Source organism: Gekko japonicus, unplaced genomic scaffold, assembly GCF_001447785.1.
Source record: "Gekko japonicus isolate JY-2015 unplaced genomic scaffold, Gekko_japonicus_V1.1 scaffold7, whole genome shotgun sequence".
Lineage (NCBI taxonomy): Eukaryota > Metazoa > Chordata > Lepidosauria > Squamata > Gekkonidae > Gekko > Gekko japonicus.
Window position 1 is genome coordinate 3,694,556 of NW_015159711.1, and position 23,637 is coordinate 3,718,192.

General features: G+C 45.8%; 1 protein-coding gene across 1 annotated transcript in view; it reads left to right on the forward strand.

Moving 5' to 3' along the window:
* Window positions 1–22,910, forward strand: part of FBXO16 (F-box protein 16) — a 26,604-nt gene extending 3,694 nt beyond the window's left edge. The window contains exons 2-8 of the mRNA XM_015410090.1: window positions 6,264–6,299; window positions 6,914–7,120; window positions 7,991–8,155; window positions 11,128–11,348; window positions 12,778–12,883; window positions 18,274–18,499; window positions 22,843–22,910. Coding sequence (XP_015265576.1) covers window positions 6,264–6,299; window positions 6,914–7,120; window positions 7,991–8,155; window positions 11,128–11,348; window positions 12,778–12,883; window positions 18,274–18,499; window positions 22,843–22,910 — 1,029 coding nt within the window. The remainder of the gene's footprint in view (window positions 1–6,263; window positions 6,300–6,913; window positions 7,121–7,990; window positions 8,156–11,127; window positions 11,349–12,777; window positions 12,884–18,273; window positions 18,500–22,842) is intronic.
* The last annotated feature ends 727 nt before the right edge of the window (window positions 22,911–23,637 follow it).

A 23,637-nucleotide genomic window follows, 5' to 3' on the forward strand; every position in this document is an offset into this window, starting at 1 on the left:
CCCACCGCCAATACCTACGCTTCGCAATTGGTCAACAGCATTACCAATATGCAGCCCTCCCATTCGGCCTTTCAGGTGCACCAAGAGTCTTCACAAAGACTATGGTAGTTGTCGCGGCCTTCCTCCGTCTCAAGGGTATCTATATACCCTTACATCAACGATTGGCTCTTGGTGGCTACCTCCAAAGACGCTCTAGTCTCAAACATCAATGAGACGTTGGTCCTCCTCGAAAACCTAGGTCTACAAGTAAATCTAGAAAAGTCTCAACTTCAACCGGTCTAGAAGATACATTACATCGGTGCGCTACTGGACTCCAGGAATTGCACGGCTTACCTGCCACAAAACAGAGCGGCCGACATCGTCCACCTAGCCACTGTAGTCCGTTCCCGGCCTTCAGTGACAGCCTTTCAAATACAAAGGCTACTTGGCCTTATGGCTGCTACTATGTCAGTCCTGGTCTTTGCCAAATTAAAAATGTGTCACCTACAATTGTGGTTTATCCGCAATTTCAATCCAATGGAAGACACACACACCACCCTCCTGATCCCACCTGCCAAAGTACGAGAGTCTTTACTTTGGTGGACTGTCCCTTCCAATCTGTTCCAGGGAGCACCCTTCCATCCTCCATCACCCCAAATGACCCTAACAACAGACGCCTCCCTCTCAGGCTGGGGCGCTCACATGATGGGACTTTGTGTCAGAGGCAGATGGAACACTCAAAAACGAAAGCGGCACATAAACTTTCTGGAACTGCTTGCGATACAGTTCGCTGTCATCAGTTTCCTGCCCCTGATCGAGGGGAAATGTGTCATGGTCCTCACGGACAATACTACTGCCCTCAGCTATGTGAACAAGCAAGGGGGCACCATCTCCCAATGCCTCTGCAACCTCGCCCTCCAGTTATGGGACTTCTGCATTGCCCACAACATCTTCCTAGTCGCCACGCACATCCCAGGGCACATGAATGTGCAAGCAGACCACCTGAGTTGGGCAGGACTCAGTCTCCATGAGTGGGAAATGAATCCAACCTTCCTTCTTCCACTCTTCCACAGGTGGGGGTTCCCCCAGATAGATGTTTTTGCCACCAGGGCGAACAAAAAGTGCCCTCTGTTCTGCCCCCGAGGTGGCAGGGACCCACAGTCTCTAGGGGATGGTCTCCTCTATCCGTGGTCCAGAGGATTTCTCTACCTCTTCCCTCCACTGCCTCTGCTCCTGAGAGTGGTCCGCAAAATCATCAGCAACAGAGCAGACTGCGTCCTCATAACCCCGTGGTGGCCGAGGCAACTATGGTTCTCAACCATCCTCAATCTGTCAGCGGGGGTCTACCAGCAGTTTCCCCCAGCACAAAACCTTCTGTTCCTATTCGAGTCCCCACTCCTATACCACGACGTGCCACAAATGAAGTTGACAGCCTGGAGAGTAGCGTCAACAGCTTTTCTGCTCGCATAGCAAATGTCTTGCTAAACTCCTGGAAGTCCACTACACAAAAGTCCTATAATTACAAGTGGCAAAAATTCTGTTCCTCTCTGGGTGACGATGCCCCTCGAGCCACCTCCGCAAGTCTCGAGAAAGTTTTCGAATTCCTCCTGTCTCTCGCTGACTTGGAACTTTCACATTCCTTGTTAAGGGTTTATTTGGCTGCACTTTCGGCCTACCATGTTCAAGTTGAGGGATGCACACTGTTCTCGCATCCACTTTCAAAATGTTTTTTGAAGGGACTGTTGCACCTTTACCCTCCCATCAAAACTCCTGTCGTCCCCTGGGACCTTCCCCTGGTCCTTCACCAACTCACCAGGAAACCTTTTGAGCCGCTCGCAACCTGCGACCTAAAATTCTGTTACACACCTTGGATATGAAACATGCGCTTCTGTTCTACCTAAACAGAACCCATCCAACAAGACATGACTCTCAACTTTTCATCTCCTATGCGCCAGCAAGCCTATCAAGGTGGATTGCGGGTTTCATCCGCCTCTGCTACCTTATCGCCTAGCAGCAATTGCCTGGCCCTATCAGGGCTCATTCAACCAGAGCTGTTGCAGCCTCAACTGCCTTCCTCCAGGGAGTTCCCCTGATGGACATTTGCAGAGCCGCTACGTGGGCTACGCCTAACACCTTCATAAGGCACTACGCCCTATTTATTTATTTATTTATTCCCTAGATTTGTATCCTGCCCTCCCCGAAGGCTCAGGGCAGTTAACAAGGGCATAAATGCCAAATTCAAACAATAAAAACAGTATAAAAATACAATGATACAGCATAATACAGTTATTAAAATTAGTAAAAATAAAAATATCGGTGCTCCAATACTCACTCCGAACCATAAAACCAAGATGGTGTTCTGAAGATGTTAGAACAGAACAACAACAGTATATGTCCCCACAACCCTGTCATCCGCCAGGGAAGTCTTGCACCCCCGATGATACCCGCACTAGCGTTGGTAGAGTGCGGTGATGGAATAAGCGTTGGTGGAATAATGGTGGTGGCGGCTCCTACTCGAAAGCCTGGCGGAAGAGCTCCGTTTTGCAGGCCCTGCGGAACTGCAGAATGTCCCGCAGGGCCCGGATCTCTTCTGGGAGCTCATTCCACCAGGTAGGAGATGTCACCGAGAACACCCTGGTGACAGCAGATTTGATGTTTCTGGGGCCTGGGATATCCAGGAGGTTTTGGCTCCTCGACCGTAGTGCCCTTGGGGGAACATGCAGGGAAAGGCGGTCCCTTAGGTAGGCCGGACCCTGGCCATATAGGACTTTAAAGGTAAGAACCAGCACTTTGAAGCGAGTCCGGTACGCCATTGGCAACCAGTGCAGCGCTTTCAGGACAGGCCGGATGTGATCCCGTCTAGGGAGACCCATCAACAGCCTGGCTGCAGCATTCTGCACTAGTTGCAGCTTCTGAATTTACGACAGAGGCAGCCCCATGTAGAGAGCGTTACAGTAGTCTAGCCTAGACGTCCATAAGAACTCTCGTACCAACATGGTACGTCACATCCTCGGCTTCGCAGTAAGGAACTACCAGCACCTTTCTCCAGGTAGGCCACTGCTCGTCGAAGATAAACAGTTTGCTTACCTGTAACTGATGATCTTCGAGTGGTCATCTGTGCATTCATACCACCTGCCCTCCTTCCCCGCTGCTGTCAGCTTCTACATTTTCCATAGGGGTTGATTCGCGGCTGTTCGAAGGAACTGGCGGGATGTCCACGCCTACCCCTCTGGGCATGCGTGGTGGGGTTCCTGCACATGCCCGAGGTCTAGGCACGAAAATCCGTTAAAGAACTTGCTACAATGCCGATCGATCCAGCGCGTGCGCACTGTATCCCATGGGTGTAAATACACAGATGACCACTCGAAGATCATCAGTTACAGGTAAGCAACCTGTTTTTCCCCAGCCCTCTTCTTCCCTATTGGTCAAAATCGGTGCCAAAACTTCCCAAGGCCTTCTGGGATTTGTAGGCCCAGCCTCCCCTACTGCTAGCCAGGCTCCCTGAGCCTAGTAGGCCTCTGGTAGCACAGCCCAGATCATGACAGTTATTTTCTTATGTTCTTAATTCCACTTAGAGTTCTGTCCTGGAGTGTACTCAGCGTTGGTCATGATCATCCAATCATGGACCTGTTCTGCAAAGAGAAGGACAATTCCCATAAGTCTGCCCCAATCAAGGCTTTGCTTCCTAGACACGGCTACTAGCCATGGCAACTAAGGGGAACCTCGTAATTCAAAGGCACTAAACCAGGAGGCAACATCAGGGGAAGGTCTTGGCCTCTGTGCCCTGTTGTTAGCCAACCAGTTCCTCTGGCCACTGTGTTAGACAGGATGCTGGACTAGATAGACCATTGGTCTGATCCAGCAGGACTCTTCTTATATTCTTATGTTCTTAAGGCTTCCTGGTTTAATATAATACACTGTGGAAATTATCCCTTTGAAGGAGTATTCATAGATGATATCAAGCAGCTACCTGTTCGGAGTATTTTTGGCACAGTTCTGACATAAAGGTGAGTAGGAAAGCATCAAACTGATGGTTATACTCTCCAGTACATCTGATGAAGTGAACTCTGACTCACAAAAGCTTACACTGGAATAAATTTTCAGTGCCATCCTAGACCGTTACACCCTTCCAAGGTGATATCATTGAATTATAGTGAGGATGTTCGAATGTGAGAGCAATGTAAATGAATGAATGTAAAAATTTTCACAAAGAGTGACAAAATATGAATAGTCTGGGCACAGCTCTGTCAGTGACAGTGGGGCAGATCCAACCAAGCTCTAAGTAGCCTTTCTCCAACTTAAGTGGCTCTTCCTCCAACTAAAGAGCTGCTTAAGATGGAGGAAGCCACCTTAGGCTGGAGGAAGATTTCAAACCTGACCCAAAAGGAAAGACAGGGTATAAATATTCTGATAGACAAATGAATAAACTTTGTTCAGTGGAGTGGTCGAGTAGGGGTAGGACTCACCCCAGTGTCTGATACCATCAGGAAATTTTTAAAAAATAGGGTGGATAGAAATAGCAAAATATCTTTCATATCTATTTTGAATCCAATGAGATTCTTTCCTTTTGCAAGTATTCAGGAGAGAATATTTCAGAATAACCCCAAATTAGAAATCTTAAAAAAAGATTTCTAAATCTGTGAATGATTTCTAACTTTAAATCTGTGAACATTGTTTTCTACCACCGGCTCATGATCTTTGACCATGCTGTGAATGACTTTGAATGTTCATAGAAAATTTTGAAATGAGCCTTCTCTCACTAGCAGAGCCTATACAATTGCAGTGGCTGAGCAAACTCAGGTTGCTCTCCTGCTGCTTGGTGGGGAGAAGGTGATGTGGTGCCCTTGGTCTTTTGACAGTGTGCACTAGCAACAGGTCCCTCCAAAAATCAGCAAGAAATTATATGCCATTTATATGGGAGCTCAAAGCCAGTGGGTTGAGCTCTCTGACCCACCTGAGGGTCCCATCCCACAGGTTGAAGACCACTGTTCTGAATAACCTTTGGTAAACCTTGAACCCAGTTTCACCCAAAGGCATAAAAGTTTGAACCTGTTGTGCTAAAAAGAAACCTTGGAGTGGCTATACTGGCATCTGATTGTTTCATAAGGGATTAACTTACATGGGCTTTGTTTCCTAATGAAGAATGCCATGACAAGAGGGGCTCCAGGTGGATTCATAAGAGCTTGGAAAGCAAACATTGTATATTTCTGTGATCAAAGCCCCTGAGCCTGGCTTTGAGCAATGCAAACAACTCCCTCGCTTTCCCTCTTAAAATACCTGAACCAAAACGTGATCCTTGGGCCATTTATCTTTCCTTGTAACAAAAAAAGATTGTGAAACGCCACCACAACAGAGGCTGCAGGCTGGCATGGGTGATGGCTCATTCAGGCAAGTGGCTTGAGGATACACAGAGGAGGGAAGCCCATTAAAGCATTTAGATTTAGTTTTTCATTTCTCCACACAAAGGCAAAGGCATAAGGATAGCCTGTGTTGAGTCAGCTGTGGCTGGCAGCAGTCTTCTGGAAAAAGGAAAAAGAAGAAATTGTTCTACTTGGATCTGTTAGGAACAACAAAGTGAAAGAAAATGATGTAATCTAAAATTACATCAGTTGTAATGTTCTGCTCCTTCACCAAACATAATGCCCCACTGTTGTGATTTTGTGGATAGAGAAGAATTTTTCTGTCTCTTGTAACACTGGGACTCAAACCCACCCAGAGAAGATAATTCAGGAAAGACAACAGGAGGCGATCACAACGCATAACAAATATATGGAATTTGCTGCTGTGATGTGATGATGTGATGATGGTTGCTGCCTTCAATGTCTTTAAATGGAGTAGTTGACAAAATCATGCACTAGAGGTCTGTCAACCTCCATTAACCATCATAACTAAATGAAGGCTCCAGATTCAAAGGTAGGGTACCAGATGCTGGGAGCAAATAGACAAGGATGGGTTGTTGCCTGCTTCAGAGCTTCCGGGAAGCATCTGACAATCAGATGCTGGACAGGATGAATTCTTGGTGTAATGATGCAGAGCTCTTGTACTTTTGATCATTTGGGATCCTTTTGCAAGCTGATGAATACTGAGGAGTAAAGTCACCTTGCTGTGGGCCCTCCATACACACCAAAACGGTTGTATGAATGGGTCCTAAGACTGACGAATTAGGGCCTTATGTTGAAGACTTAGACATTCCGAAGGCAGGTAATTGTCTACATAGGAATTGCTGCTCCAGTCTCATTTCTTAATGTCCTGTTTTTCTTCCTCCTTGTGTGTGTTCATTACAGGTATTTGAAGAAAGAAGAACCCTGCTGGGGAAATGGGTAATTTTTTTCTCTCTTAATTGAGCCCCGGATCTCTGTGGGTTTCCATACTTACTTGATAGATGAGCGGACTGCATTGAGAAATCTGCTATATGATGGGTGTGTGTTCCGAGGTTCAAAGATCATGGGTTGGTTACTTTGAGTAGGTGCATAGTCACTGTTACTTCATTCCCCAGCTGTAGCTTCTCAAGAGGTCTGGCTGGTCACTTTTGGAGAGAGAATCTGGACTAGATGGACCTTTGTTCCAGCAAGGCAGCTCTTACGCCTACAAAAGGCATTAACCATGATGGAAACTCCATGACCAGAGGCATGCTGAATACTAGATGATGGAGATTATTAGGGGGAGGGCCATCACCTCCATGCCTTGCCTGTGAGCTTCTCAGGGGTTTCTAGATGACTTGTGTTGGAGATAGAATGATGGACTAGACGGACCCATGATTTGATTTGCCCACTCATGTTTTATTAGTAACCAGGGAACCAAACATTTAGAGTATCCTGTTGATTCTATGGTTCAATGTTTGCAAAAAATTTTATACTGGGAAAAGTCATTTGCTTGAGGCTGTCCTGCTACAAAACATGCAGCTCACCTTTCCCCCTCTTTCCTACTCCCCCAGTTTGATAAATGGACAGACATTCAGAGGCGAAGAGTCCTGATGGATCTGTTAGAGTGCTGTTCTCTGTCACAGTTGAAGTTCTGTGTCAAGCAGCTGCATGATCGTGTGCCAGTTGAAGCTCTGGATTTCACTGCAAAGCTCCCCAGGCCGTTGTCCCTGTACATCTTTTCTTTCCTGGACCCTCGGAGCCTCTGTCGATGCGCCCAGGTAAAACTCAGCAGGCACGAAGCTGACGTGTGGAAGGAGTCAGCGCAGAGAGACAAATCAACTGGGTATGTTTAGCCTAGGGAAAAGGAGTTTAAGTGGGATATGATGTCTTCTGATAAGGGAGTTGAGGCAGGATAGGATTTATCCATTGAGGCAAAAAGCAATGGCTTCAGTTGGATCAGCACAGGCTTTCCTAATAGGAACTTGTCCAATGAATGAAATTCCCTAGACCCTCAACTGGGGAATTGCTCTTCCAGTTGGGAATTTCTTCCATTGGACAAATTTCTGTTGGAAAAGGCTGAGTTACAGAGTGCTACATCAATGGATGTAGTGTGGGGCAGGGAGAGGCTGTCTACAACACCAACCTATGCAGAAGGCCAATTCACACATGTGATGGCATTGCTGTATTTCTGTCATACACACACCCTCAAAATTTTTGTTTGCATAGTGGGTGAACCAGAAGCATACATGTGCCCAGTGATGTACAGTTGACATACAGTTGCCCTTACTGCAAGCACAGAATCCCTTTTTGGGTTTGCCATAAGCACAGGAATCACAGTAATTGTTTATGACAAAATATGTGAGGGTTTCCATTTTAGATATTATTTTAGCCATATGAATTGTAGGCAAGCATGAGCCCAAGGACTTGCATTTATGCATTTTGCTCCACTGGCGTATGTTTGACTCAACCTGTGATTTTGGCTAGAAGGAAGAAGATACAGTCAGCCATGTAAGCATTGCCTCCAAATTAACTGCAGTTGCTAGCAACATTAATTGTATTGTTGTCTGAGGGCCTTGAGGCAGATTTTCCATTTAGATGATGTGCTCGATAGCGTCCTTGAATAATTATGGTTCATTTGGTATTCACAGGTGAGCTGGCACTGGAAATACTTGACAGAGTTGGATCAGCTTTGGATGCAGAAATGTCTGCGTTTTGGGTGGTACATCAACTTCTCTCCAACCCCATTTGAGCAGGGAATCTGGAAGAGACATTACATTGAAATGGTGAAAGAGTTCCTCGTTACCAGGCCTACGGTACCCCTGTAATCTTTGAAAGATAATTGTGGGAGATAAGCCAAAGGCTTCTGGCCTAGCTTTATAACTTTCCATATGCAGGGTGTTTCTGACATGGAGATCATTCAAACTTGCATATCCCCACCCCCAACATTCTGAAGTGGTCTAGTCTTAGGAAGCTGTAACATATGCTTTCCCTACAAGTTTTAGGTTGGGGCTGTGGTTTCGGGTAGCGCAGCTGCTTGACGTGCATAAGGTCCCAGGTTCAATCCCCAGGATCTCCAATTAAAAGGGCCAGGTAGGAGGTGATGTGAAAGTCCCCAGCCTGAGACTTGAGAGCTGCTGCCAGTCAGACTAGACAATAATGACCTTAATAAGCAATAACCTGATAGAGTATAGGGCAGTTGTATGTGTTTCCATTTGCTCTCAAGGTACCCAGCTAAAAGTTCCATGCAGACATAACACTGAACTGTCCCTTCAAAATGTGAATCAAGAAAGGAGAGGCAAGACCTGTGAGTTCACTCTGCAGTGCCATATTGTAATATCTTTATGGTGGTGTGGTGGTCACTTGGAACCAGCTGTGAGGGGGCATTACCTTAAACAGTCACATGGAAATTAAAACCTATTTGACTGAACTGAAGCAAAACATAAGCCACTACATTAAAGCGCTGATTGATAACTGAATGCTCTCTTAAAACATTCAGTCTTTCCGGGCACAGTTCTCAATCCCTAAGGGAGATATTAAGGTTTCTGTATTTGTTTGTTCCAGGTTCAAAGTGAAACCTTGTATTTCCCAAGCCAATGAACAGTTGAGTTAGGTTGCAAAGCTTCTAACCCAGAGCTTTGCCAAAAAGGGGGGAAAGCAGGTTGCATTGAATTCCAAATCTGAGGGATTCAGGAGTTATAGGGTGTGACCAGGTTATATAGGAGCCATTATAGAGGCCAACACATGACTTTACTGGATCTTCTGATTTGTGCTCTTTTAAGGTGGTGATATGATGCCGTTCTGAGCATGGTCTAATAGATGCTGTCTTCACAATGAGATTTTTTCCCCCTGGGCATTCAGTCAACTCTGTGGCATTACTCTTTGTGATGAGAGCTAGTCTGGCGAAATATCAACCTTTCATAACTAATTCTAACAATAAACAATATGTCTTTTCATTGTGGGTGGCCTGTTCCTTCAAGGAGAAAGGAAGAGTAACTTCTGTAAGCAAGATGCGGTCAAGCCTTGCATGTCAAACATTTCTATAAATCCCCTATATGAACTGCACTGCATATTTGATGAATATTACATTCCATCACAATGCTGCAACATTAGTAATCCTTTCTAGACTTTTGGTTGCTCCATCCCAAAACGGTGCAGAAAAGAGCAGACAAAAATGATGCAATGTCAGGTATACTGCCATTGGGAAGAAAGAGGGGAGGCTTCTTTCTTGGGCACCTGTTTTTCATTTCTGTAATTGCCTTGCATTCCTTTCTATGCGCTCATTTACTTCCCAGCAGAACGCTTATCTTTCATGATTGTACTGGAGGAGTTGTCGTGTCTACGAGGCCTGGGAAGGAGGCCGTTTTCTACCTGCTAGCTGTTAGCTTTCCCATTACATTCACACGTGCGCGAATAAGGCTTATTGGAGGAATGGGGAGGGGGTGCATACAAACGCCCTATAATTAGTTATGCGCTTGCTTGCTTGACCATTCTCAACAGTGTTCCTGTTAACATGCCTATAGCTATGCAATAAAGCAAAACCTTCTTGTTTAAGAGTGTGCTACGTTGTGTTCACTGTGGGTTCTGACATGCAAGCATTGGAGCAGTTTCCAAGAAATACTGCTAAAGTGTTTGAGTCTTTTTAGTATGGATAAAGACAACTATGGAGGGATATGATAGAACATTATAAAGTTACGCATGGCATGACAAAAAGAAATTTCTTATAGCGTTAGAACCTGAAGTTACCCAATGCAGTTAATTTCACTGCAAAGTATTGGTAAGTGGAACTCACTGCAACGAGATGTGGCAGTGGCCACTAGCTTAAAGATATTTGAAAGGAGTTTAGACAACATTGTGGATGACAGCTGTATTGATTGCTGTTGGCCATGATGGCTAAATGGAACTCTTTGTTCAGAGATAATCTAAATCTGAAGTACAGGCCATGCTGGAAAGCTGTTGCCTTCATACCCCACTTATGGATAGGGTTGCTGTGTCCCTCCTGGCAAATGGCGGGGGATGGGGCAGACTTACTGGGAGAAGCAGGGAGGCCCATCCACCATACAGCGACGTGTCCACATCACTGCTCATGTGACCCAGAAGTGACATCGTCATGTCTGGGGTGTTGGGATGACACTCTGGTATTTGGGCAAAAACTCTATGGTAAATTTGGCTTCCACCATCAAGTTTTTGCCCAAATACCAGAGCATCGCCTCAATGTCCCAGATGTGAGGACAGCACTTCCGGGTCACATGGACAGTGACAGAGACATGTCACTGCATGTTGGATGGATCTCCCTGTTTTTGGGGATAAGTTCCCCCCCCCATCGGCCAGCTGATCAGCAGCAGGGAGGTGTGGCCTGGCAGCAGGGGACCCCCGCCTTCACCGGAGGAGTCTGGCTACCCTACTTATGGACTTCCCAGAGGCATCTCTTTGGCCAATGTTGGTAACAGGATGCTGGACTAAATGGACCTTTGGTCTTATCCAGGAGAGCTCACATTTTTAAGGGTTATCTAGTGGATGTGGCAAACTTTAATCTCTTAAACTCATGGTGCCAAGTAGCTAGTCTTCCTTGGGTTTTGTGGTGTGCCCTGTAGGTTGTCTAAAACAGCAACAAAGAGCAATTAACTTTGTTACCTTTTGGAGGGTTGCTTTATTGCCCTGTGATTTTCGGACCATGAGTGGACTCACTGTGGTGGCCAGCAGAGAAAAGATTTGTTGCCGCTGAGGGACTAGGGAGGTTCTACAGCAGCTCCAGCTTTACTATTCCTACCTGTCTTTTCTCCTTTAGACCATCCCGAAACACGACTTTGTGGTATTTGATGTTCAGCCAGTAGCTAAAGAGACCCCTGAGGCGAAACTGTCCTTGTCCTCAATCCTTCAATTAGGAAAGAAGATGGACAAGGAGAAGAGAGGGCTCCCCCCGTGGCGTTCTTCAGATAAGCATCCGATGGACATCATCAGATTCAATTACTTGGACAACTATGATCCTATTGAGCACGCGAGACAAGCGTAAGACATACTGTGACATCCTACTTCTTTTTGTCAAACTAAAGTGTTAGCAGAATGGGGCAAGTGACAACAGTGTCTCATTCATCCCAGAGACAGCAGTGGTGTGGTAGTCTGTTATGGTTCATAGCTGGTCCCATATTTGCAGAATGGGGAAGACAGTAACCCATGCCAGTCCCTGCCCTCATAGTTAGTGATAGGACCAAGGTTAGGATTATGTTTGCAGAATCCCCTCCTCTATTTGCTATGGTTCTTCCCTCTTCCATTTAATCCTCATAATAAATCTGTCAGTTACATTAAGCCAAGAAAGAGGGACTGGCCCAAGATCACCCAGCAAGCTTCATGGCACAGCGAAGATCTGAGCCTGGTTCTGACTCCAGCGTGGAATCAGTTTCTCCCCACCCTCATGCTATGGGTAGGCATTTGGCTTTTAAAATCATTTTTAAAAAACACGGCTGGTATATTGATCCATTTAAATTGTTTAGTGCTTTTTAAAAGTAGTTTTAAAACATGAGTAGTTTTTGTGATTGGCTGGCTTTTGTGACGTTCAGCACGGTGCACATCCCAACCCAGTGGGAAAACAGAAGGGAAGTGACGGACAAAAGGGCCAGCCGATCAGCACTCTGCACAGCCAGGTTCCTTTTGGAATGGGATGGAACCATTGCTGCTGGGCTCAGTGCAGTTTTTTAAAGTGTGTAGTGAGTGTAGATCTACAGGATCACCACTCAAGCTGTGTACATCTGTCTTAAGTGTGCGTCGGGGGAGTGTGTGGCATCCCGGACTTTCTGCTTTACCTGGCAACCTCAGGCAAACTGTTCCCTGATGAACATGCCAGGGCAAGTTGGTGAAGGGGCACCCCCCCCCCAAAGTGCAGGAGAATGCCAGCAAACCCAGCTCAAGCCCCAGTGCTGGCGCCAACAGCATGGTGGAGAAGCAGGCCAGGAAAGAGGTTCCCGTACAGTGAGAACCTGGAAGAGGGACTGCCACTCCAGGGGTGGGCAGTGGCTCCGAGGAAGGCAGGGTGATGCAGAACAACAAGTCGGAAGGCTGAGAAGACAGGAGTGTGGCTGTGTAGGTCGGCCTCTCAGCAGGCAAGAGCCCATTGGGGCAAGCACGGGGCAGGTGGAGACAGGGGTGGATGGGCAGGAGCAGCGCCAAGTCAGGCAGGGCTGGGGAGCACGGGGGGTGCAGCAGAGGATGTCCGGTTGGGCAAGTGGGCGAGGAAGATGCGGTAACCACCCCGTAAAAGATGGACACCGCTGAAAGGCCAAGGAGGAAGTGGGCTGCTCGGTTTGTTTGTGGGGGGGGGGGCTGCAGCCAGGGGAAAGAAGCAGTTTGGTCTCTGGCACCCATTCTGAGGCCTGGGAAGCCACGGTAGAGGGCCAGATGCTGGACATGCTTCACAGTGTTACACATTTTCACACTCTTGCAGCAGAATAAAAGGAGGAGGGCTAACCCCAGACATCAGCCAGCAAGCTTTTCAGAAAAAAAGGAAACCAAGCAACGGAACATACAAACTCCGGAAAGCAAAGTCATTGGCAAGTATTGCTGCTGGTTGACCTGTTTAGCTTATCAGTAGCCTCAGTGGGGTGTGCAGCCCTCGGGCACTGCAAAGATTGGCAAAGAAGGGAGCATCTTTGCAAGGTGCAACATTTGGATGAAAGTGACTAAGACTCAGAAAGGTATTCCAGCAATCAGCTGTTGTAGGCATGGGACAGGCTAGATGACTGATTCGTGGGACAGGCTAGATGACTGATTCTCACAGAGATGGGGAAGTATTAATCTAGGCTAGCCACCTGTGATGCTTGGATTCCTTGAACTTTGGTTGTCAGTGTTCAGTCTCCTCTTGCTTAACATACCAAAAACATACCATCAGTGTTCAGTCTCCTCTTGCTTAACATACCAAAAACATACCAACAGTGTCCCTGCCCAGAGGACTTACGAGATATATTGGCCAGACAAAGGAGATTAGGGTGGAGGAGACCATCAAGACTTGACATATGAGCCCTGACCTGGATAGCCCAGGCAAGCCTGATCTTGTCAGATCTCAGAAGCTAAGTAAGGTCAACTCTAGCAGGTACTTGGATGGGAGACCTCCTTGGAATACCAGCAGTTGGGAGGCAGGGGCAGGCTTTATTCAGCCACCTCTCTGAATATCCTCCAGGCACCCAGTAGAGGTCAGTCACCAGAGGTCACCATGACTTCCAGATGCACACACACTCACACACAAGCACACACTCACATGCACATATGGGTGGGGGGGAAAAAGACTTGACATTTGAGTATCAGAGATGGGGTACAGCAGAATCAAGAAGGTGGTTAACAGAGTTTCCTCTTTCCTGATCTCCCAGAATTGATATTTCTAAGCCAGATGTTACGTTTCCTGCACAATGACTATCTAAACTAGTTTTTGGTGCCTCCTTTTGGTATCAAGGACCTGTCTTCCTATCTCAGCCACTTTTACAATCAGGAGAGTAACATTTTTAGAGGCACCATAAAACAGCAAGCAGAAAGTGAGAGGTGACCACAAGACCTGTTGCAATGTTGGCAAAGACATGCACAGTGCCTCTGTGCACAGCTGGGAACCATGGGCTGACCTGGGATTATGGCCAAGGTCCAAGGCCAATGTGCTGCTTCCAGGGTCTCTGATGCTGATGTGTAACACATTTGGCACTGCACTACAGTTTCATTATGCAGCCCCTCATACAGGGTAGAATAGGGTCCCCAGCCATGTTGAGTATGTGGGCGCTTTTGGAATCCTGAGAAAGTGGAGAGTGAGTGCCATTGCAAAATGGCTGCCATGGAGGGGGGGTGCCGTCAGCCACAAATGGGCTGCCTTGAGGATTAGGTCCACTCATAAAATATTGGGAGGTTCCAAGCCAAACGTCATCCCATGATGGGGCTGCTGTTTCTGAATGGGTGCTCCTTTCAGGCACCAGGATGCTGCGGTCTTGGATCTTTTGAAGCACCTCCTGCTCCGATAAGGACCGCAAGGGTTCACTCTTTGCTTTGGGGAAGTAGGAAACATATGGGCAGGTGCCATGGCATCATGTGCATCACTCTGAGGATCACTGGAGTAGAAGTTCCTTGTGTAGGTAGCTGGGTTTGAACACTATAGGATCATTAAGCCAGGCACATCTGGCTACAGACATGAGTGCTTCCAGCAACATACTTCTGTCACTGTAGGAAGGATCTCGGTCTTGTGGTTTAACCTGTTTTGCTTCCTTGTCCTCCAGCAGCCTAGTGTTGAGTTGCCAAGAATGCAGGAGGGTGGAAATCAGGTATATGAGAAACATTTGCTGCCTACAGTCCTTTGCATTCTAGTCTCATTCCTGGAGGGTGGGGTGGGGACCCATACCGTGCCTGCCACATCCTGCCATGCGTGTGTATGTTCCGCACCATCAGCACCCCTTCCTGACATTTTAAGCTCTTGCATGCCCACCTACGTCTCTTTAGGTTGATCCCTGCCAGTCATTACACGGCTTCTTTCTAAATGTAAGGATTAAGCCCTGCCTTTGCCTTATTGTCTGTGTCTCCCAGCCACCGCCAGCCGCCTGTTAGGAAAACGGAAAGTGGTTCTAGCCTTTTCAGGCTGACATTTGACTGTTGACAGTTGTGCTGTTATCTGCCTTTATTGCTTCTGAATGGATTTCCGAGAAAGTGTTTTACTACCTCTAGCTTTTCCTAGAGATTAAGCAAACAGATTTAAAGGCCCAGGGCCTAGTTCTCACTGAGGTGGTCAGCCTGTGTCTCGGCTGCAGGTGGGGACTGAAAGCTTCCCGTATAAACCCCAAATACTGCCCCCCCATAGAAATTCAGCATTTCAGGGAGAAAGATGTGAGTGGGGCAAGTGTGTGGTTTATCACATCTATTGCCAGCAGACCCAGCTGGTTCACTCTGACATGTTCTGCTCCCAACTAGTGTGACCTGGAGACTGGGAAACTGCTGCCCAGAAGCAGCCTAGAGGTTAATTTTTCATCCTCATTCATGCTAGTGCTCTTTGTTTGTTTATATAGCATCATAAATGTATGTGACCCTTTACAAAATCCAGTTTCCCTGCCCTGAGGAATTTACAATCTAAAATTTGAGACAGTGACTATTGTGTTATCCACCCGTCTGTGTAAAGATGGCACAATGAGTGTTGCTGTTTTCTTCTCCACTGCTTCAGCCCCTGGTGAGGAAAACTTAAGGGGTTTGGCCAAAGGCTTTACAGGAAAAAATGGGTTATAAGGAGGGAAGTGAAGGCAGTGGCATCACAGGGGTGTTGTGGGTGCCAGTTTCAGGCTTAAGGGCAGCAAGATGGAAAGGGCAGAAGCAGGAGGGGCCACGGCTTGGTGGTATTGTATCTGCTTCACATGCAGGAGTTCATCAGTTCAGTCCCCAGCATCTGCAATGGAACGTTCAGGTAATAAATGGAACACCAGGTTGATAGTGAATGGAGAAGACATTGGAACAGTTCATATCAAACGAGGAATTTTCCAAAGGGACTCACTATCACCGTTGTTCTCTGCCGCCCTAATACCACTCGCAATCAGTCTCAACAGCACAGGCCCAGCATACTAGCTTTCAAAGACAGGCCCAATATTTCACACTTATTGTATATAGATTACTTGAAAATGTATGGGAAGTCATAATCAGAGATTGATTCTTTACTAAATACAATTCGAATATTCAGCAAAGATATAGCAGTGGAATTTGGCCATGACAAATGTGCAGCATTAGCACTGAATAGAGGAAATATTGTTGAACAAGAAGAAATCAAGGTAGATGCTAAACAACAACACCATCAAAACACTGGGCTTTGAAGAAAACTACAAATATCTTAGCATTTTGGAAGCTGACAAAATCAAACACACCATTGTTAAGAAAAATACAACCAAGGAGTACTACCAAAAAATTAAAAAGATATTGCAAACAAAATTAAATGGAGGCAACATGGTAAATTAACATGTGGGCAGTCCCAGTTCTAAGATACACAACTTGCATTATCGATTGGAAACAAGAAGAATTAGAAGCAATAGATCACAAAACTCGCAAGATAGTGCCAATGCATCACTCACTACATGCTAGAGGTGATGTTGATCATCTTTACTTACCAAGAGGTCTCCTGAAAGTTAAGCAAGCACTTGAAGAAGAAAAATGAGCACTGAATGTCTACAGCAAGTAAAGCAAAGTCTAGTTGAAGTACACAAGGCGGACTTATTTAAGGTTGTAGAAACCAAAGAAGATTACAAATAGATTGCGATCAAAATTCACTTTGACAACTTGAAGGAAAAGCACTTGTATGAGCAATATTTGAAAGACATAAAGAATAAAGTTGATAAAACACCTGGAAGTGGCTCCAAAATGGACACTTGAAGAAAGAAATGAAAGGACTCATTCCAGCTGCTCAAGAGCAGGCACCTGAAATGGAAATTATAAGAACATAAGAGACGCCAATGTCGGATCAGGCCAAAGGCCCATCCAGTCCAACACTCTGTCACACAGTGGCCAAAAATACCAGGTGCCATCAGGAGGTCCACCAGTGGGGCCAGGACATTAGAAGTATGAAATCCAAGGTTCAGAAGACCAGTGATGCAAGCAAATGTCAACTTTGCAAGACAAAGGATGAAACAGTTGACCACATGGTCAGTGCCTGCAGTAAAATTGTTCAGACTGACTATAAAGAACATCATGATAGAGTTGCAGCTATGTTGTACTGGAATCTTTGCAAGAAGTATAGCTTACCATCAGCCAAAAATTCATGGGAGTACAAACCGGACAAGATCATGGAGAATGATGAAACAAAGATTATTTGGAACTTCCGATTGCAAACAAATAAACACCTGGAGCATAACGCCCCTGATATCACAATTTTACAAAAAAAATGAGAAATAGGGTTCGGATCATTGACATTGCAATCCCAGTAGAAAGCAGAATAGAAAAGAAAGAGCAGGAGAAGATAACGAAATCCCAAGACCTATGAATAGAGTTAGAATACCTCTAGGAGAATGAAGTTACCATTGTACTGTGATTGGAGCCTTGGTCTATAGACCTAGAAGTCTATAGAAACACCTGGAAATTCTGGTCATTGAACACAGCTCCAGAAGACAGTGTTGCTTGGAAGAGGAAGAATCCTGCAAAGATGCCTCTGAAATTCCCAAGAACTTGACTAGATCTTGAATTGTAGAACACCATCTACCAAATATATGATTGTGATAATAATAATAATAATAATAATAATAAAAATAAAAATCCCTGGTACTTGATAGGAACCTGGAAGCTGAGCCATCTGGATTATGGGGCAGAATGAGGGGGTGGAGCCAAGCAGTTTTGATCAGCTGTGCAATGAAGCCAATGTAAATCAGTTATTCATCTAAAGCTTACAGTGAACAAAATGGTAATCCTAAATCTATGCTTATTATCAATTGCTTTCGTGGAGATTTTCTTCTCCAAACCAAAGTTTCTTCCTCCCCCAGAACCCAGGAATATTTATTTGAAAGTTCATAACAATATTCAGTGTGACTGTTGTAATTCAGATTCTGCAACGGTATAGGTTGTTCAAATTGTTTCCAACTTGCATGCTGGACCATTTCCATGCTTTCCTTTTCCTAACAGGGATTCCACAAGGATTTATTTTTAAAAAAATGTGTACTTGATGACAGAATCTAATGCATGATTATTTGGAAGTCCTATGGAGATCAGTAGACTTACTCCCAAGTAAGTGGGATTACAGCCTTAGCCTTCTTGCATGTTTTCACTTGGAATTTTGATGCTGAAGTGGTGTGTTTGGTTTGGCTGAGAAACTAGAATAACAGGAGAAGATTGCTGTTCCTGATTTGTGATAATAAGTAACCTGCATATCAGAACAAAACTATTTGTGTTCTTTCAGAAGAAATCATCTTTCTTGTTTTACTGTGAATTCACATTTATCTCCCTTATTTCCTAGATGTCCCTCTCAGCAGACCTTGACTCATACCCAAAAGTTCCAGTTCGCCCAAGCTGGGCTACTCAGCAGTCCACTGGCTATCCTGTTACCAAAACAACGGCAAAGCTCCTTGCCCAAAGTGCCCAGTGGAATGCTGGGATACGACCAGCACCTGTTCGGGGTCCAGTCCCAAAGCTGAGCAAGAAGGGGAAGAAGGCTTTTGCAAGAACAACCAGAAGCTCACCAAGTCAGTAAGCTGTCCATTACTGGTTATAAATGAAAACTGCTTTCACCACACACAGATTCCCTCTCCTTCCCTACCACCCAGAGGCCTTTAAAAAAAAGAAATCAGGGATCTAGGAATTCCTGGTTTCCCCTTACAACTTAGCAATCTAGCCATTTCTGAGCTTTAAAAACAGTCCAGAGAAAGCCCTTCGGGCTTTGAGTATAGAAAGAAAATGATGGCTGCAGGGGCTGAGGCTATGCAAATAGTACCAACATGAGTAGGACCTGCAAAAATGCACACCTTCCCGGTATTCAAAGATGTACCAAACGGTTTGGGAAAGATCACAGCAAAGCAGAGGGTGAGGTGGAAGTGGGAGAGAAGAAAGACAAATAGAAGAGGATCATGTCGTGCAGATGTTCCCCAGAGCAGCAGTGCTGTAAGGAAGCCCAGGCAAAAAATCTGGGTGGAACACAGGCGAGGTCTATTTCACACATTAAGCAGGATCACTCTGTACTTGCCAAAGAAGGCACACTTAACAAGATGGGGCAGCTGACGAAGGCTCCCTGGCAAGTGCCTGCAGAGAAGTGCTCTCTATATGATGCATGTATTTGTTACATGATCTATATTAATTTTGTACCTAAAATTGTTCAGCATTTAAAAAAAAAATTAAAATAAAAGTATGCCATGCCTTTAGGATTACAGTCTAACTATATAAAAAAACAAGATACACAATGAAAGAAAGAAAAATCAAAGGGGAGGTGGGTCAGTTCAGGAAAGCCAGGTGAACAAGACAGGAGTCCGGTGGCATCTTAAAGAGATTTTATTCTAGCATAAGCTTTCATGAACTTTGTCAAAACTATCCTGGCTATATTATGCAAACATTTATGCTGGAATAAAATCTCATTCATCATTAAGGCACCAGTTTGCTGTAGTGGTTAGGAGCACAGACTCTAATCTGTGAGAACAGGTCAGACCAACCTGGTTTCCTTCTTTGATCATGTGACGAGCTTACTGGATCATGGGAACTCTGTTGATGTGATTTACCTGGATTTCAGTAAAGCTTTTGATAAGGTTCCCCATGACATTCTGATGGGCAAACTGGAAGACTGTGGCTGAAATATAGGACAGTTCGGTGGATAGGGGACTGGTTAGAAAACTGCACCCAAAGAGTGGAGGTCAATGGTGTTTCATCAGATTGGAGGGAGGTGTCCAGCGGGGTGCTGCAGGGCTTAGTTTTGGGCCCGGTACTTTTCAATATTTTTATCAATGATCTGGATAAAGGGGTAGAAGGGCTACTCATTCCATTTGCTGATGATACCAAATTGGGAGGAGTAGCAAACACCCAAGAGAAGAGTTAAAATTCAACAAGACTTGAATACTCTGGAGAAGTGGACAGTTGCAAACATGATGCAATTCAACAAAGATAAATGCACAGTATTACATCTGGCCCACAAAAATGTCAAGCACAAATACTGGATGGGGGATACATTTCTGGGGAGTAGTATATGCGAAAGAGATCTTGGGGTAAGGGTGGACTGTAAAGTAAATATGAGCAGTCAGTGTGATGTGGTGGCAAAAAAGGCAAATTCAGTCTTGGGTTGTATTAAAAGGGCCATAGCATCGAAATCGCAGGAGGTCATAGCCCCTCTGTATACTGCCTTGGTCAGGCCACACCTGGAGTACTGTGTGCAGTTCTGGAGGCCTCACTACAAAAAGGATGTGGACAAAATCGAGAGGGTGCAGAAGAGAGCCCTGTAGACTGAGCCCTGTGAGGAAAGGCTAAGGGCCTTGGGAATATTTAGTTTGGAGAAGAGGAGATTGAGGGGGGACATAATCGCTCTCTTTAAATATTTGAAAAGTTGTCATTTGTAGGAGGGCAAGGAGCTGTTCCAGTTGGCAGCAGAGGATAGGACCCGAATCAGCGTTTTTAAATTACATGCAGAAAGATATCGGCTGGATATTAGGAAAACCTTTTTCACGGTCAGAGTGGTTCAAAGGTGGAACCAGCTGCCTAGAGAGGTGGTTAGCTCCTCTTCATTGACAGCTTTCAAGAAGGCTGGGCAAATATTTGTCAGAGATGCTTTAGGCTGATCTTGCATTGGGCAGGGGGTTGGACTAGATGGTCTGTATGGCCCCTTCCAACTCTATGATACTATGATTCTAACTGGGTTTGATTCCCCACTCCTCCACATGCAGCTGCTGGTGTGACCTTGGGTCAATTACAAGTTCTTTCAGAGCTGTTCTGTCAGGAACAGTTCTCAGAAGAGCTCTCTCATCCTTACCTAACTCACAGGGTATCTGTTGTGGGGAGGGGAATGGAAAGGGATTTTAAGCCGCTCTGAGACTCCTTTGGGTAATGAAGGGCGGGGTATAAATCCAATCTCTTCCTCTTCTTCTGTAACAGATTGCCAGTGCAGTCCTATGCAGAGTTGCTCCAACATTCCATGGTGTTAGTCTGGGGTAGCTCTGCACAGGATCGCCCTGTAATGTTCCTTCCAACGCATTGCATCCCATGAGTTTGCTTGCAGGGCTGACCAATCTCTTCTTCAAATATGTCTCTCTATAATAATTCTGTTTTGGTCATGGACTTTCCTGAACATTCCACACACTCCCAAATCAGTTGGCTCCCTGATCTCTCACTCAGAAGCTGTCCCTATCCACTGGCTGCATTGCCTGAGTCTCGCCTCCAATATTCTAAACAGTTTGCTGTTACTCTCCTCCCAATAGCCAGTCGGAACACAGAGGTCATTTGCATATCTGGCCTGATTGGCCTTTGCCTCTACCATTCTAAACAGTTTGTTGTTGCTGTTGGGAGTCATTGAATGTGTCCTGAGGTAAAATACATATCCCAATTTTCTCTTAAACAGTCACTGGAGTTGGCAAAATACATATCCCAATCTTTCCTTAAACAGTCACTGGAATTGCAAATCTCCCTATGGGGCCTGGAGATCTCCCAGAAATCACTACGTTCCCCAGCCACAGCACATAATTTCCCCTACAGAAAATTTCCCAGCTATTACAATGGCTGCTTGGGGCAATGGACTCTATGGAATTATACCCTGCTGAGGTCCCTCCGCACCCCAAACCCTGCCCTCCCCAGGCTCTACCCCTCAAATCTGCAGGTCTGGCCCTCCCCTTAGTATTGCCAGCCTCCAGGCAGCACCTGGAGATCTCCAAGATCAGTTCTCCTGGAGAAAATGGTTGCTTTAGGCAATGGACTCCATGGAATTATACCCTGCTGAGGTCCCTCCGCACCCCAAACCCTGCCCTCCCCAGGCTGTATCCCTCAAATCTACAGGTATTTCCCAGCCCAGAGTTGGCAACCCTGTAACTGGCTATGGAACTGCTTTCCAGACCCTTGGAACCCAGAAGACATGGCATAGGAGGAGGTGCTTTTCTACCTTAGCTGCATAACCCCAAATCAACATAGGGGTGGAGGGAACCATACCTGTTACCATGAGGCTGTCCTCCCATACTACCCACTTGGGGCAGCAAAATGACTTGAGACAGCCCTGCCTTATAGCTAAGCAGAAGGAAATAAACATGGCTTGCCTCCCTCCATTTTCCCCTTCCCTCTGCTACCCCACCAGCCACAGCCGGGACACTCACTTGGAGCCTTCTTCTGGAGCTCATTGTATTTCTTCCCACAATGGGCCTTTATCCTAGTTTGAAATATGACCCAACTTCAAATTAAATACAGTCTGTTGAGCGATATTTTATTTATTTATTCATCTAGATTTATTTCTTGCCCTTCCTGTCAGCGGGTTCAGGGCAGGTTACAACAATAAATTATAATCAATAAGCGATTAAAAGTAGATATTAAGCAATAAAAACAGTTGAAACAGAGATGGGGATAGCAGCAATTAAATGTTTAGCAATCCTAAATTGTGAACAATTGGGCCATGGCTGAGCTATAAAGATCTTATCAGTAGCAGAAACTGAAGCAACTGTGGCAGGGAGGCCAATTAATGGTCACTCACCGCCTGACCCAAAGGCCTGGTAGAACAGCTCCATTTTGCAGGCCCTGCAAAACTGTACTAGGTCTCACAGGGCCCTGATCTCGATTAGGTGCATGATAGTGGGGGTGTGCTCTTTTCTTGACACAGAAACATGTCCAGGCTGGGGTATAGAGGGGCAGCTGTACACAAGGGAGAAGCAGAAACACAAGCAAAGGCCCTGACAGTGTTTTGGGAACAAAAGACACCAGCTGCTCTACCTGGGGGTGGCCACACGGTTTAAGACAAACACAATGTATACATGGGGGAGACTGTGGGGAGAATTGAATGACCGAGCTTCTATGGCTGAAATGGTTACTTTCCCTTTCGTTCTCATGCTTCATTGTTCTGTTTGTCTGCCCACTACAGCATCACCGCTCTTTGAAAGCCAACCTTGGGAAGTTCCACCATCTAGCCGTGTTTCTGATTCAGACTAGGATGATGCAGAAAGCGACATTCATCCCAGCTGAACTCATCTCTGAAGAGGAAATTCTGCTTTTGCTTCGTGCCCCAGAACCCCAAGCCAGGCTTACTGGGATGAGATTAATAGGCCAGTGGTTAGTCCATGGACGTGACATGTCTGCGCTTCAGTGATGGACCTATTGATAAAAGCACCGGGGCTGCACCTCTGGAACTGGGACTCAAGCACCCACTCAACCATGACCTTGCAACTTGGCCTTGGACAAGTCATAAGCACTTCAGCTCAGTTCCCTAGCTGTACAATGGGTCCAGGGCAGTGTCCTACCCCACAGAGTGATTGTAGGGTGATGAATGTTATAAGGATTCTAACAGTGCAATCCTAAGAACATTTTCCTGGGAGGCCTAAGTAGGATTCTGAGTAGACCTGTTTAGGTTTGGTCTCTCAAGAATCTTGTAATTATGATTGGACTCATTTTGGATGCAGAATTATGTCAACAACAGGTACGGGCATTTCGTTTACAGCCCCTGGCAGAAACATAAAGGATGGGGACTATTAACTCAAATAAACAAAATGACTGATAACAATAATGCCATGCTCACTGTTCCCTCTTTCCTCCCTTCTGCCCACCCCTTCCTTGTGTTCCCTGTTGTTGAAATCTAGGTAATACACTTCTTGGGGGAGGGCCCAGTCTCCTGCCTATGCTGCTTTATGAAGCACCATGGACAGGGATGATGATGATGGCT